The 14,721-nt window shown below is 48.1% G+C and overlaps 1 protein-coding gene across 1 annotated transcript; it reads left to right on the forward strand.

Annotated features, from left to right (window-relative positions):
- Positions 1-108: 108 nt before the first annotated feature.
- On the forward strand, positions 109-14,014 carry WDR83OS (WD repeat domain 83 opposite strand). Its single transcript, XM_060007939.1, has 4 exons — positions 109-294; positions 12,817-12,922; positions 13,426-13,523; positions 13,618-14,014. The coding sequence occupies exons 1-4, from the start codon at positions 245-247 to the stop codon at positions 13,682-13,684; spliced, it is 321 nt and encodes a 106-aa protein (XP_059863922.1). The 5' UTR covers positions 109-244; the 3' UTR covers positions 13,685-14,014.
- Positions 14,015-14,721: the final 707 nt, after the last annotated feature.

Genomic DNA, 14,721 nt, shown 5'->3' on the forward strand with positions numbered 1-14,721 from the left:
GAGAAAGCGCTGGAAACACTGAAGCTTGTTTCCAGCGTCTCGGTTTCTTTCCCCACGTCCTGTTTTCTTGGAACATTTTTGGCTTCTTCGAATTCTCTGTCCCCTGGATGGGGGGAGTTCCAGCTCCCGCCGGCAGGAACGGAAGCGCGAGGGCTGAGGGTGTTACTCTAAAAGCCATCCTCCGTTTCCCTGCTGGAAGCCGCCGGAAGCTGAGACTCCCGCAGCGGAAGAGGCGCGACTCGCTATGTCCGCGAACAATATGTCGGACCCACGGAGGCCCAACAAAGTGCTGAGGTGAGGATCCTAGTTGTCATGGTGTTAAAAAGCAAAAAAAACAAAATTCATCTTTAAAATTTAAAGATATAATTGGATTTATCAAATGATTCATGAATTGGGCAGCATCCCATCTAGCAAGTAGAGGGGAGCGCTAAAGGGCTACAGAAAGGGAAAGGTTTTTTAAAGGCAAGGCGAGGAAGTCATAATCAGAAAAACGGGTGATTTCAGATTAGGTCATTTACCTTTCGGGGGAAAAAGCGTCTTATTAGGTGGGGTTACCTCGTCTTCCTTTTGGAGGATGGAGAGGGGAGAGGACCCATGTGACCGACTACCTCATTGGTGCTGACCAGAAAATTCCTGACTGACCGGTTAAGACTACATTTTTGGAGGAGGTTGAAGCTTCGGTTAGGTTAGGTATTGAGCCCTGCTTTGGTTGCTTGGCCTAGCATAAGGGACTCCATTTTTGGCCTGTGGTTTTCTCTTTAACAATGCCCCCTCCTCCCACCCTCCCCACCTTAATCAGACTCTCAGCTTAACTGAGAGATGTGAGCAAAACTTAAGGCATGAGGGCCACTCTCAGCTACTGCTCTGAGGTTCTCGTAGTTTTTCTTGTTCCTTTGTGTGCTAACCAGAGGTTATGATATTTTTGCTTAACCCCTGTGATAGTCACAGGTCCTGGCTGGCTTCAGGTTCACAGTTTTTAAGTTGGTCACTTTTTTGTTACTCTTCTGATGTTCGAGTCTTAAGGAGATCTTTTGCTTGGTGGTTAGTGGCAGTGAGTATGCATTTAAAGCTTTTGAGAGATTAAGTGCACCAGGGAGATGATTATAATAAACAGGATAATTCACAATGTTTGGAGTGCACTTCAGAGCCATGGTCCCCAGGATCCAAACCAGGCAAAATCAAATACGTCAAAGAAAGTTCCCATTGGGAATTCCCTGGGGGTCCAGTGGTTAGGACTCCACGCTTCCAATGCAGTGGGCACGGGTTCGATCCCTCCTAAAAAAAGAAAGTTCCCGTTGAAGGAGTCACCTTCTTAAGCCAACTGGCTTGTTCAGTGATTTTATATAATAGAGTTTCAGCTAATCCAGAAGGGTTAATCCAGGTGCAGCTGGTGGTATTGACCACAGCACAGACACTCCTTGCTCAGCTAAAAGATAATCAAGGGCTATTCTATTATAAAGAACAACTTTGGCCAGAGAATCTAAGGATCTTTCTTGGGCTGATGGCCCTGCCGAAGGAAATGAATCCTGAGTCATGAAATCCTCATCGTTATTTTTAAAAAAATATTTATTTACTTATTTGGCTGCAGTGGGTCTTAGTTGCGGCATGTGGGATCTTCCTTGTAGCATGTAGCATGTGGGATCTAGTTCCCAGTTCCCTGACCAGGGATCAAACCCGGGCCCCCTGCCTTGGCAGCGTGGAGTCTTAGCGACTGGACCACCAGGGAAGTCCCGCTCATCGTTATTTTTTAACTTGATGATGTAAATCCAGGGGATTTGACTAATGAGGTGTCTTAGTTCCCTTGTGGAATGTCAGGGGCCCAGTTACATAACCTAAGAGGTATTGCCCCCTGTGCACTGGCTATCTAGGCATTCAGAGGCCCAAAGAGAATGATAACCACCATGGACAAAGACCCTATGGGGACACAAACCATTCCCGTTAAGAGGTACTGTTAATGGAGTCAGTCACAGGAATTACTGCGTTTACCCATTCCAACCAGGAGTCAGTTAGGTTTTCAGCACGTATGGGAAGAGAATCTCCCATCCTGAAATAAAGTGTTGTTCTAAATGCCTTGCAAACATGGTTGCTGCTGGTGAGATCTCTTAGTGATTGGGGGCAAATCTGATCTAGATTATCATGGGAACATGGGGGTGCAAATGCACTAAGATTTACTAGGTAATTGTGTCTAACTGAGTAAGTTATGATGGGAGAAAGGCAACAACAAGGTATAGGTTGTTCTGGCTGTACAAGTTGAACCGCATAAGAAATTTTTAGGGGGTTCGATTGTAGTTTTCTGTGACTTTGAGAATAGAAGAGAAATTGGTCACAGGAAGGACCAGGGGGTCTCTGGCATCATGGATAGATTGGAATCTTTGTTGACAAATCCAGCAGTCTGAAAGCTTACCTCCCTTAGCAATGGTCTGGGAGAGAAGGGTGAAAACATCTTTCCAGGTCAATACCAGAGTAAAGAAAAGAAAAAGGAGGAAGGGTTTCACGTTTAGTTCAAGTATGGTCTATAGCTGGCGTCTGGGACAGAAGCAGTCCACCTTGATGTCAGCTGCTTCTCTTCCTTATCAGTTACATTCAGAGGTCTCCAGCGTCTGTACAGGACTAGATGTCTGGTGGAGCCTTCCTTAGCTGTGAGATGTGTACCCAAGGCTCAATGCCTTCTAGTTTTGCAGCAGTGTCAGTGGTTAGGAGCACTTGGTGTGGTCTCTTCCAATGGGCTTGAGGGCTGTCTTCCTCTGATGACGTTTCCATAATACCCAGTCACCAGGCTCCAGACTGTGACCAACACAATCCTTTGAACTGGGATCTTGGAAGGCTTCTTTAACCTGTCGATGATAGGCCTAAGACATGAAAGACTTATAGTAGGTGGTCATACTAACATGAGGTAATAAGGGATCAGCAGAAAGGTGTATACCAATTGACACTGGTCTCCTGGTGACTGTTCCATGTGCAGTGAGTCTATGTTTTCCACAGGGGGTACTGGGAACAGTTGGCATGGCCAGAGGCAATACCTTAGGCCAAGGGAGTCCACTAGTTTTAGCAAGTTTAGAGATTTTTGAGGATCCCATTTGTTCTCTCTACCTTGCCTGATGATTGAGGGTGATAGGGAAAGTGATAATTCCAAGAAGTTTGCACGGTTTTCATTAAGCCTTGTCTGGTTTGCCCAGTGAAGTCGGTGCCTCAATCACTGGAGATTGTGGAAGGTATACCTCGCCTGGTAAACACATTTTCTAACAGCTTCTTTGCCATTGTGAGGGCATCAGCCTTGTGGCAAGGGAAGGCTTCAACCCATCCTGAAAATATACATACAATAACAAGAACTTACTGATAACCGATACTGGGTGGCAGTTGAATGAAATCCAGCTGTAGGTGCTCAGAGGGTCCAGAGGGAGGAGGTCTGAGGCCTCTGGGAACAAAAATAGTTTTTCCAGGGTTATGGACCTGACAGGTCAAACATTGGTGGTAAACTGTTTTTGTAATTTTGTGTCTCCCCACCAATGTCTATTCATCATTTGAGTCATCTTAAATGCACTGTGGGGCTTCCCTGGTGGCTCAGTGGTGGAGAGTCCGCCTGCCGATGCAGGGGACACGGGTTCGTGCCCTGGTCCGGGAAGATCCCACATGCCGCAGAGCCGCTAGGCCCGTGAGCCATGGCCGCTGAGCCTGTGTGTCCAGAGCCTGTGCTCCGCAACGGGAGAGGCCACAACAGTGAGAGGCCTGCGTACCGCAAAAAAACAAAAACAAAAACAAAAACAAACTGCACTGTGATGGGTGAAGGGATGCAAAAACTGAAAAATGGGGTTTGCCGTGGAGCTGGAAGTGGCCATCCTGGGTTTCCCATAGCCCCAATTGTTCATTTAATTTACAACCATTGTTTGTGCACCTTAATTCCTCTGTTCAGGGAATTCCCTGGCAGACCAGTGGTTGGGACTCTGTGCTTTCATTGCCGAGGGCCAGGATTCAATCCCTGGCAGGGGAACTGAGATCTCACAAGCCGCCCATGGTGTTGCCAAAAAAGAAAAAAAAAAATTAAAAAAAAAATGTCTCTGTTCAGGAGCAGGCTGGTGCCATGTTACAAGGACATCAGGATGGCCAGTCAGGCAATGAGGGGTCATTTTTTGCTGAAGCAGAATGGTCTTCATCCATATGTGCCTTATTTATTTATTTACTGGCTGCCCCGTGCGGCTTGCGAGATCTTAGTTCCCCTACCGGGGACTGAACCTGGGCCACCACAGTGAAAGCACCCAGTCTTAACCATTGGACCACCAGGGAATTCCCAGTGCCATAATATTTATACTCTGTTGCTGCTGTCTGCATGAAAGTCAGCTAGGGCATTCCTGGAACTCAGGTTCAGTCCTTTTGGTCTGAACCTCAATTTTTTTTTTTTTTTTTTCTTTGCGGTACGCGGGCCTCTCACTGCCTTGGCCTCTCCTGTTGCGGAGCACAGGCTCCGGACGCGCAGGCCCAGCGGCCATGGCTCACGGGCCCAGCCGCTCCGCGGCATGTGGGATCTTCCCGGACCGGGGCACGAACCCGTGTCCCCTGCATTGGCAGGCGGACTCCCAACCACTGCGCCACCGGGGAAGCCCTGAACCTCAATTTTAATGATAGCAATTTCAGAAGGTAAGAGAATAGCAATAAGAAGGTAGTTTATTTGTTGCCCTTTTTCTTTTTAAATAAATGGATTTTTTTCAGCATTTTTAAAAACAATTATTGGGCTTCCCTGGTGGCGCAGTGGTTGAGAGTCTGCCTGCCAATGCAGGGGACACGGGTTCGTGCCCTGGTCCGGGAGGATCTCACATGCCGCGGAGCGGCTGGGCCCGTGAGCCATGGCTGCTGAGCCTGCGCGTCCGGAGCCCGTGCTCTGCAACGGGAGAGGCCACAACAGTGAGAGGCCTGTGTACCGAAAAAATCAAAAACAAAAAACACAATTATTTATTGATTTATTTTTGGCTGTATTGGGTCTTCGTTGCTGTGCGCGGGCTTTCTCTAGTTGTGGCGAGTGGGGTCTGGTCTTCGTTGCGGTGCGCGGGCTTCTCACTGTAGTGGCTTCTCTTGTTGCAGAGCACAGGCTTTAGGGGCGTGGGCTCTAGAGCGCAGGCTCAGTAGTTGTGGTGCATGGGCTTAGTTGCTCCAAGGCATGTTCGTCCAGACCAGGGCTTGAACCTGTGTTCCCTGCATTGGCAGGTGGATTCTTAACCACTGCACCACCAGGGAAGCCCTGCATTTTTGATTGGGAGCCCAGAGGACATAAGAAAACCCCTTTGTTTCCATAATATCCCCAAATCATGGATGACCCCAAAGGCATACCAGCTATTGGTATAAATATTAACAGTCTGTCATTTGATAACTTGCTGCTTTAGTTTGTGGGAAGTTTCCCTTTCAAGTTATTCATATTGGTTAGTAATATCATAACCAGCTTGGAAACAAAGTATCCCTTTTTCATTTTTAGAGTAGGACCCATCAGCAAGATTAGATCAGTATGTTCTTACCTGGCAGTCATGGGGCTCACCTTTGTCAGGCAGGGGTGGTGATGTAGCAGGGTTAAGGACGTTGCAACATTTAAGATGTTGAGTAGGTAGAAAGCAGAAGGATCTCATAGGAGGTTAATCTGCTTGCAGAGAAATGTTGAGTCATTTCAGAGTTAAGAAGACTTTGGACAGCCTGAGGAGTTTGTAAATAAATGCCATTACCTAGGGTTAGATCTGCTGAGGCTCCTACTAACTTTGCAGCTGCAGCTATAGCCTTAAGACACTTGGTATAGGGACTGGCAACTGAATCCAGTTATATGCTGTGATAGGAAACAGGCTATGTTTATTGCTATGCTCTTGTGTGTGCATTGCCAGGGCTTGCTTATCTCTTTCATGCACGCATAAGGTGAAAGGTTTTGAGTAATTAGGTAGGCCTAGGGCTGGCGGTTCTTACAGCACTGGTTTTAGTCTTAGAAAAGCCTGCTTATGTTTATCTTCCCTAGGAAGGGGCTCAGGGACTAAAAGTTTAGTAAGTTCATAGAGTAGGAAAGCCAATAGAGAAAAATTAGGAACCCATAGTCTACAGTAGCCAATCAAGTCTAGAAATCCACAAAGCTGTCGCTTAGTTATAGGCATAGGACATTCTTGGTTTAGCCTAATCCTTTTTGGAGATAGCTGGGTTCCTTCAGCACTAGGTAATGAACAGTATATAGAGATAATTGTAATTTTTCCTTGGAGAGTTTATGTCCCTTTTGTCAGTGGAAATAATCAACAACCAACCTATAATAAGAATTTTAGGGCTTCCCTGGTGGCGCAGTGGTTAAGAATCTGCCTGCCAATGCAGGGGACATGGGTTTGATCCCTGGCCTGGGAAGATCCCACATGCCGCAGAGCAACTAAGCCCATGTGCCACAACTACTGAGCCCACGTGCCACAACTACTGAATCCCACGCGCCTAGAGCCCGTGCTCCACAACAAGAGAAGCCACGACGATGAGAAGCCCACATACCGCAACAAAGAGTAGCTCCTGCTCGCCGCAACTAGAGAAAGCCCGCGCACAGCAACGAAGACCCAACACAGCCAAAAAAACCCCAAATAAATAAATTTTTTTTTTTTAAAAAGGATTTTATTCAAGCCGACCTGAGGACTGTAGCCCAGGAAACACAGATTCAAGAAGCCCTTGAATTGTGTTTTGCCAGACTACAAAATGGCAGAGGCTTATATAGGCAAAAACTGCAGTTACATAACTTGTTTGTCAAGAATTATAATTGGGGCTTCCCTGGTGGTCCAGTGGTTAAGACGCCACGCTTCCACTGCAAGGGGCACCGGTTTGATCCCTGGTCAGGGAAGTACCGCATGCCACGAGGTGCAGCAAAAAAAAAAAAGGAATTATAACTGGAACTGGCAAGAAGTAAGGGTGCCTGTCAAGCAAGGATTGGTTGGGGTCTGAAGTGGTTGTATAGTTACAGTGGGAGATCTTGAGACCATAAGGTTGCAGCTGGCAGCTGCTAGCAGATATTGTCTTGAGAATAGTGGTGTAGTTAAGTTTGATACAGTTCAGAAAATTCAAGTTCTCGGTGATGCAGGAATATATCCACATCCACAATGACCACCCGGCTCCATTTCGATGCCTGAAGCACAGTTCTGTCTTGTCAGAACAAAGAACAAACATCAAACATAATACATTCCTTCGAGGTTTCAAGAGACAGATTAGCACATACACAGTGAGTCAGCATGACCTTAGTTTTGGGGAAGGGAACCTCATCTTCAAAGGAGTTGATGCATTGGCATCTTAGGGATGGCGTGAATGGACATCTATCCCTGTCTTCAAAGTGGACATTCTGAACAGTCTGATAACTGTATTCCATTTTTTGTCTGTTTGTTTTAATGGTTAAAGCAGACGTACAATGTCTGTTTGACAGGCCACAAGACGGTCTGCTCTAATTAGCAAAAAGTTCAAGCCCAGGGGACTTCCCTGGTGGTCTAGTGGGTAAAACTCCAAGCTCCCAATACAGGGGGCCCAGGTTTGATCCCTGGTTGGGGAACTAGATCCCACATGCATCCTGCAACTAAGACGCGGTGCAGCCAAAATAAATAAATAAATAAATAATAATAAAAAAAAGTTCAAGCCCAGTCATGTATGAGCTAGGATGACTTCCCCATACCTCAATATGTGAAAATTTCTTCCATCACTTCTCAGCTAACTGTTGCAGCAGATACATGGAGTCTTTTATGGATGCCTCTTTGGTTACTGAGCACAGCAAGAAGTCGTCTGCCTATTGTAAAAGAGTTGATATCCCCGGGGCTGGCGGGTCCTTACATTTTGGTGGAGCACTTGGGAGAAATAAGAAGGGGCCTCAATGAGCCTTTGAGGCATGACTGTCCAGGTGTATTGCTGATTGTTCCAAGTTAAGGCAAACAGATATCAGCCGTTGGGGTCTACAGGGGTGCTGAAAAAGGCTGAACCAAGGTCTGCAACAGTGAACCATTTTGAGTCCGGTGTCACTCATGACAAAAGGGTGTTCTGGGTTTGCAACAACTGGGCAATGGGGAATAACTGTCTCGTTAATAGCTCTTAAGTCCTGAGGGAAGGGATAAATTGGGAGACTGGAATTGACAAATACACACTACTATATATAAAATAGATAACTAATAATAAGAACCTCCTGTATAGCACAGGGAACTCTACTCAATACTCTGTAAAGACTTAAATGGGAAAAGAATCTAAAAAAGAATGGATATATGAATATATATAACTGATTTACTTTGCTGTACAGCAGAAACTAACACAACATTGTAAATCAACTCTACTCCAATAAAAACTAAAACAAACAAAACCTTTCCCTGGGGGGAAAAAGGAAAAACCTCAAGTTCTGGACAAATCTCCATCCTCACCCATTAGGTTTCCAGGCTGGCAGGATCTGTGTGTCATGGGGGCTAATACAGGGCACGATTACCCGCTGGGAGATGAGATCTTTTGTTGCGGGTGTGAGGCTTTAGTGGATATTGAGGTAATTGAGGAAGAGGTTTAGTTATGTGTCTCTGAATCTTTATAGGCTCTGTACTTTTTATTGTCCCAGTGTCAGTATTAGAAATAGCCCACAGGTTTTTGGGCACCTCAATTAAATTAGGGGACTTCTGTTGGAATCCTTCCTCTTCTACGTCAAGGACAGATTGTAAGAACGTAAGAGAACATGAGGTTCAGTTTGGTCAGGAAATTTTACGGTGAGGTCCCCATTGGAAACAAAATGTATTAGCCCTTTTAACTTAGAAAGCAGATCTCTACCTAACAGATTGACCGGGGCTATGTCACATAGCAAAAAAGAATGCTTTTCAGTCAAAAGTCCCAGAGTCATTTGTATTGGTTGAGGTAGAAATTCTCTCTGAACGTTTATTAGATACTTCTACTAAGGAAACCTCTTTTTCACTCTGAGGGATTTGTCGTCCTATGGGAGTGGGGTTTAAAGTAGAAAGTGTAGGGACTTCCCTGGTGGTCCAGTGGGTAACTCCACGCTCCCAATGCAGGGAGCCTGCGTTTGATCCCCGGTCGGGGAACTAGATCCCGCATGCGTGCCGCAACTAAGAGTCTGCATGCTGCAACTAAGAAGCCCGCCTGCTGCAACTAAAAAATAAATAAATAAATAAAAGTAGAAAGTGTAGCTCCATTATCGACTGGAATTTGGCACGGTTTCCCATTAATTTTAATTTTAGTTTCCCCTTGGCTGTTTAAGGGAATTACTGATAACAGCTTACTGGAGAATCCCTCGGAATACTGAGGGGGTAGATGTGGGGCACTCAAGTTGAAGAATTTGCATAAGACCTTTGAGGACAATCTTTTTTTCCAGTGTCCCAGTTGATTACGTGTGAGACATTGGGTCTCGGGCCAGCGTTTTGATGGTGGACCCCTAGGAAGGTGTTATGTTAGGTCTCTGGCCTTGGAGCTTTTGTAGCTGTAAGGCCAACAACTTGGAAAATTTTTGCTTGTGGTCTTGCTCTAAGGTCATTTCAAAGTGCTCAGCTATGGTCACTGGCTCCATCAGACTGGTGGTCTCCCATCCTATTTCCTGTCTTTTTATCAATGCACTAATCTCAGGAGATAATCTACTTGCAAATAGGGCAGCTAAGAGCAGGTTGAGTGACTCTTTTATATGGGACCGGAACGCCATAGGAGGAGTGCTTCCAAGCGTGCCTTAAAGTTGGCCCAATTCATCTTTCTTTGGTTTGCATGTTTGAATAACAGACCGATCAGTTGGGGTAGGGAAGATCCTAGGAATGGCTTATAAAAGGTCAGGTGCTGTTTTGCCAGCTTTCTCTGGTTGAGGATCTTGAAGATCATCCTCCGGGTTTTGCCATTTTGCTTCCTGTGTCCATTTGGTGCTTCATCAGGTCCTACCTGCATGTGCACGAGCTGATAAAGATTTTGCAGCCTGGCATCGAGGCCCTGATAATGACTCCAGATTCTTCAAAGAACTTTTGGGGTTCCTCCCTAGGTTTAGGAAATGCCTTAACTATGGCCCTTAGTTCCATCTTTGACCAAAGAGTGAAAGATACCCGAGGAGGTTCGTCTGCAACCTTGGGTAGTTCTCTCTTACATGGTAACTGTTGAATAGTCCCTTCAGAGTGGAAAAGCAGTTCAGAAAGAAAATCAGTAAAACATGAGTACTCAGGGGCTTCCCTGGTGGCGCAGTGGTTGAGAGTCCGCCTGCCGATGCAGGGAACACGGGTTCGTGCCCCGGTCCGGGAAGATCCCACATGCCGCAGAGCGGCTGGGCCCGTGAGCCATGGCCGCCGAGCCTGCGCGTCCGGAGCCTGTGCTCTGCAACGGGAGAGGCCACAACAGTGAGAGGCCCGCGTACCGCAAAAACAAAACAAAAACAAAAACAAAAAAAAAACCAAACATGAGTACTCAGGTAAAGAAGGAGAGAGGGGCTTCCATGGTGGCGCAGTGGTTAAGAATCTGCCTGCCAGGGCTTCCCTGGTGGCGCAGTGGTTAAGAATCCGCCTGCCAATGCGGGGGACACGGGTTCGAGCTCTGGTCCAGGAAGATCCCACATGCCGCGGAGCAACTAAGCCTGTGCGCCACAACTACTGAGCCTGCATGCCACAACTACTGAAGCCCACACGCCTAGAGTCCGTGCTCCAAAACAAGAGAAGCCACCGCAATGAAGAGTAGCCCCTGCTCTCTGCAACTAGAGAAAGCCCGCGTGCAGCAACGAAAACCCAACGCAGCCAAAAAAAAAAAAAAAGGAGAAAGGAGAGCAGTAGGAGTCATGTCAGCCCTTCCTTTTTTGTTTTAGGTACTTCTTGTGTTTTTGATTTTTCATTAGCCTTTTTGTAACCCATCTTTTAATGAAACTATTTTGGAAACTTGAAGGCTTTTGGAAGCTTCCATATACCAATGAAAATAGGTATCCCATTCTGTTTGCTTAATTTGGAAACCTCACTTTCAAGGGCACTGTTTTTTTTTTTTCTTTTTTTTTGCGGTACGTGGGCCTCTCACTGCTGTGGCCTCAGCAGCCATGGCTCACGGGCCCAGCCGCTCCGCTGCATGCGGGATCTTCCCAGACCGGGGCACGAACCCGTGTCCCCTGCATCGGCAGGCGGACTCTCAACCATTGCACCACCAGGGAAGCCCACTTTTTTAAAAAAATAAATTTATTTATTTGTTTTTTGGCTGTGTCGGATCTTCGTTGCTGCGTGCGTGCTTTCTCTAACTGTGGACAGGGGGCTGCTCTTCATTGCAGTGTGTGGGCTTCTCATTGCGGTGGCTTCTCCTGTTGTGGAGCATGGGCTCTAGGCCCCCGGGCTTCAGTAGTTGCAGTGCGTGGACTCAGTAGTTGTGGCTCGCGGGCTCTAGAGCTCAGGCTCACTAGTTGTGGTGCACGGGCTTAGTTGCTCTGCGGCATGTGGGATCTTCCCGGACCAGGGCTCAAACCCGTGTCCCCTGCATTGGCAGGCGGATTCTTAACCATTGTGCCACCAGGGAAGTCCCTCAAGAGCACTTCTGAAATAAACAATCTTGTCTCACTGACACATTCCCCACAGTGGCCACTGTAATTCTAGGTTGTTTTTAGTAATATTTTGCCATTTTTGTAGATATTTACAGCTTTTGGGATTATAGTTCTTAGACATAAAAAAGGCAGGTGTGCTGATGGGTGGCATGCTTGATTCATTAAAGGTGAAAGCTCCCATCTCTCTTAGCCTCTCTTAGCTGGCTTTATCTACACAAAGCAAGACAGACAAACATGAATACCTTAACATTCCACCTGTAACCAGTTACTGCGGCCTGGCCAAGAAAAAGGCCCTGGGCGCACCACCACCAACTGCCTACACAGAACCTGGGGCTGGGGGAAAGGATTGAACCAGCAGACCCCAAATGGGGATTGTGGGCTGATTCCAAACGAATGGGGAACTGCAGCTGCCACCAGCAGTGCCCACCGTGGAATCTGGGAAAGGATCCCAAATAAATGGGGAACAGCAGACCATACCGCCAGCAGTTCCTAACATGGAATCTGGGAACAGAACCAAGGCTGGGGGTTTCCAACCAAATGAAGAACTGTGGTCCGAACTACCAGCAGCTCCCAACGTGGAACTAGTGATTCCAGACAAATGGGGAACTGGCTGGAAAGCCAATTAGACTGGGAGTGACACAAAGAGAGCAGAGGTCAGAACTGAGAGGAACTTACCCATGGCCCCCAGAAATGGCAAGAAAGACAGTGGACTCAAAAAGGGGTTCATGGGTACCATGCTTATGTTTCTCGTCCCCGAATGCTGTCAGAGGTTCACTTTGGATCCTGTCGCTGCCACCAGATCTGTTGAAAAAACAAAATTCAACTGAGTAAATTTTAAAGATCTAATTGACCTTATTGAAGGCTTCATGGATCAGGCAACATCTCATCTAGCAGGTAGAGGGGAGCTCTAAAGGCTACAGAAAGGGAAAGGTTTTTAAAGACAGGACAAGGAAGTCATAAACAGAAAAAAGGATTATTTCAGATTAAGTCACCTCCTTTTTGGGAAAAAAGGGTCTTATTAGGTGGGTTACCTCTTCCTTTGGCGGATGGAGAGGGGAGAGGGGCCCATGTGACACTACCTCATTGGTACTGACCAGAAAATTCCTGACTGACTGGTTAAGACTACATTTCTGGGGGAGGCTGAAGCTCCAATTAGGTGAGGTACTAAGCCCCAGTTTAGTGGAAGGCCTAGCATAAGTGACTCCATTTTGGGCCTGTGGTTTTATTTTTAACAATGGGAATGGGCCTCGCGTTGTGGGTTGGAGGCCCAGGGGAGCACCTGCCCATCCTGGGGGCAGAGCTTGAGCACCCCAACCCTGCTGCAGGTACAAGCCCCCACCGAGCGAGTGTAACCCAGCCTTGGATGACCCAACACCAGACTACATGAACCTGCTCGGCATGATCTTCAGCATGTGTGGCCTCATGCTCAAGGTGGGCAGGGCTGAGTTTCCTTCCCGTAGCTCTGCCTGACAGTGGGGAAGGCATGGATTCAGAATGAAGCAGGACCAGTGCTGAGGGGGCAGGGCTGTGGTGATGCTGGGTGAAGAAGGCTAGAGCTGTCGGGGAAGCCAGGTGTCCGGGTCAGGGTGGCACATAGGATGTCAGTCTGAGGGTGGGGCCAGGCTTTAATGCAACTTGGTGGGGACTGGTGGAGAAAATGTGGGGTCCGTAGCACGATGGGGGATGTCAAAGGCCAGGCTCCTTAGGCCTGAGGGGACATGGTGGGGTCAGAGATGCAGGACAGGGAGTAGGACCAGAACTTGGGTACCTGGAGTTAACTATGGGGGTCTGGAACTGAGAGACTCCTGGGGCTCAGGGTTTGAGCTGTATCAGGTGGAACTGGGGTTGGAACTGGTGCCTGGGAATGGCCCTTGTGGGGGCTCACTGGGGTGCCTCTCACCGACCTAACCCACCCACCCACCTACCTCTTCCAGCTGAAGTGGTGTGCTTGGGTCGCTGTCTACTGCTCCTTCATCAGCTTTGCCAACTCCCGGAGCTCTGAGGACACTAAGCAGATGATGAGTAGCTTCATGTGAGGCTGGATCTGGAGAGGGAGGGACTCCTGGGTGAGGGGAAGGGGACCCCAAGCCTATCCATCCTGGACTGACACCTCTCTCCCATCTCAGGCTGTCCATCTCTGCCGTGGTGATGTCATATCTGCAGAACCCTCAGCCCATGACGCCCCCCTGGTGATGTCAGCCTAGAGGGGTCACATCCTGGACCCCTCTATCTACCTTACGCCCTAGGCCTGGCCCATGGCTGCTCAGCCTCCTGCCCTCAGCTGCAGTCCTGGGCTTCCCTGGGTGAGGTAGTCTTGGGGCCTGCAGCTGGATGGAGGGAACCTGGCCCTGTCCTTGGGATCCCACTTCGCTGGAGCAGAGAGGGGAATCTCCTGGGTCTACCCCTCCTGCCTTCCTTCCCCACCCTGCCTGCTGTTGGGGGAGATACTATCCGTGTTTCTAGGTGTATCCACTTATTTTCTTGTTGAAACCAGTTAATAATAAATTTTTGCATTCTGGTTGTTCTCTGAGACCTCTCTCTCCTATGCATTGTCATAACAGGGGGAAGGGCTCTAGTTCCTCCACTTAAGTCAGGCTGGGGGTGGGGTCCCCAGTCTGGAGCCTTTTGGTTAGTTCACTTGCTTATTTCACAAGACTCGAGCCTTAAGTCAGCTGCCAGAGACTGAACAGTGATCCCTGCCCTCTGGCAACTCAGCAGACAGCCCTGCTGATCTAAGGAATCTGTGCTTTGGTTTTCTTATCAGAGGAATGGGGGTACTGTCAGCAAATCGGATGGACTGGTAGGGACTGGGGGAAGGCATGAAAGACTGAGTTCTCCCCCACCTGCCATGTTCTCACTCCTCATCAGAGGACACCGGTATCTCTCGAACAAGGCTGGATGCCTCCCCTCCCCAGCACCGTAACGGCGGTTACTTTACATCTCCATGCATAGGACAGAACAGAGCTCCCATTAACCTCTGTTCCTAGCCAAGCTAGGTCCCTCGCGGACCCTAGCCCAGAAAGTCAACGGAATACCCTAGGATCCTAGGCATATACTCTACCTCCAAGGCAAACACAGCATCCGTAGGAAAATCTGAGACCTCTGCGCCCAGGGGGAACAAAAGGGCACTCGAAGTCCACATGGAGTCCACACAGAGGCCACGAGAGGCTAAAGGCTCGTCTGGCCAAACCAGCACCCCGAGAGTGGGACGCGCTCAGCGCCTCCTTGCG

Source organism: Delphinus delphis, chromosome 3 (genome assembly GCF_949987515.2).
Source record: "Delphinus delphis chromosome 3, mDelDel1.2, whole genome shotgun sequence".
Taxonomy (NCBI): Eukaryota; Metazoa; Chordata; class Mammalia; order Artiodactyla; family Delphinidae; genus Delphinus; species Delphinus delphis.

Bases quoted from the DNA above. Each gene is read 5' to 3' on its own strand.
- WDR83OS (XM_060007939.1), top strand. From the start codon at position 245: ATGTCCGCGAACAATATGTCGGACCCACGGAGGCCCAACAAAGTGCTG. The intron at 295-12,816 runs GTGAGGATCCTA...ACCCTGCTGCAG, and splicing joins AGGCCCAACAAAGTGCTGAG to GTACAAGCCCCCACCGAGCG. The intron at 13,524-13,617 runs GTGAGGCTGGAT...CTCCCATCTCAG, and splicing joins CAGATGATGAGTAGCTTCAT to GCTGTCCATCTCTGCCGTGG.